The 1,369-nt window shown below is 39.2% G+C and overlaps 1 protein-coding gene across 1 annotated transcript in view; it reads left to right on the top strand.

Annotated features, from left to right (window-relative positions):
* Nucleotides 1-97: 97 nt before the first annotated feature.
* The window catches only part of LOC106012686, a gene marked incomplete at its 5' end in the record, with an annotated part of 4,715 nt that continues 3,443 nt past the window's right edge, over nucleotides 98-1,369 (top strand). Inside the window, 1 exon segment of the mRNA XM_013086380.2 lies at nucleotides 98-232. Coding sequence (XP_012941834.1) covers nucleotides 98-232 — 135 coding nt within the window.

Here is a 1,369-nt window from a genome sequence, read left to right as displayed (position 1 = left end):
GGGGGGGCTGCACATACTTGATGAAAAAAGAGTATTGTTTTTGTTTTTGTGAGCTTTTTATGCCAGTTTTTCATCACAAGTGTTTGTCTTCTCAAATAGAACACTGGATGGACCGGAGAAAGATGAATGTGACAGGGCGATACAGATACCCAACGGACACCAACAGGTTGGAGGAAATGGGAATACAAGGAGAAGCGGGGAAGAGCGAGGGAGAAACACCCATCCACCAGGTCAGTAGGTGTCTTTATTTCACTTATTATGTGGATCTGTTGTCGTATCAGGAGTGTGATGTCATAGAAGACTAGTGAGAATTTCACGGAATGAAAAAGAAATCAAATGAGGTAGTGCTTAAAGAAGCCGAATTGGGCCGCTCTATTCGCATGATACAGCACCCTCTGATTGATTCGTTTCCCAAATCTGAAAAAAAAATCCTATCAAATAGCCTTTCCATAATGATGAACATGCTATATCTGCAATAGAGGAATGAATTGAGTCTTATCCAGGGACCATTCAATGCCAAGCAAAAGGAGAAAAAATGTGTCAGTTTGCAGTACGACAATGACTTGAAGAGAAGTAGCATTGTGAGTGTCAAATTTTAACTTTCCAGCTTGCTTAGTTCATTGTCCGGGAAAAGACTTATTCCAAGCCCTACGAACACATTTTTTCACTTCCACGTCGTTTAGTGTAGTGAGTATATTCTTTGATGGTCAGAAAAGAGGTCCTTAAGAGGTGAGGTAGACATGGTGTGTTGGTAAATGTTTATCGGTCTCGTCATCAGCACAATCTACAACATTCAGCAAGCGGATTGCTTCAACTCAGCCTATCAGGGCTTACACTGGGAAGAGGAGGATAGCACATAGGAGCAGACAGCAGGAGATACATAGTGTACTTGAAGAAATAGACCTCCCCTCAGGAGACTCGATTTCATGTAGTTTGTGTGCAACAGCGAAAAGCCTTACCATCACTCCATAGACGTCGATACCAATAATTCCATCTGAAATATACAGTTATAAACAATTAGCGTACTGGATGAATGACGGGTCGGTTAATTGGTTGCTTGGTAGAATAGTAGGCTTGCTGTTTCGGTTGCTCGTTAATATTGCCGCTGCTGCTAATGTTGTTGGTGATGGTGGTTGGTTTTGTGGGGGTTCTTTTTTATGTTTTCAATTACATGAAATTGCATGCGCGTTATTAATTATCTGACTCTACGAGTATGTTTATATCTCATACATGTCGTTTTTGCTGTTATTTTTTCCAGTGCTTTTTAGTTTAACTCGTTTTTAAAAAAATTAACATTCTATCATCAGCAATATATTATATTTGCATTATATGTATAATATATAATGTATACTTATATGTTGTCATTTCA

This window comes from Aplysia californica, unplaced genomic scaffold, assembly GCF_000002075.1.
Source record: "Aplysia californica isolate F4 #8 unplaced genomic scaffold, AplCal3.0 scaffold00461, whole genome shotgun sequence".
NCBI lineage: Eukaryota > Metazoa > Mollusca > Gastropoda > Aplysiida > Aplysiidae > Aplysia > Aplysia californica.
This window is presented reverse-complemented; position numbering and strand designations above follow the sequence as displayed.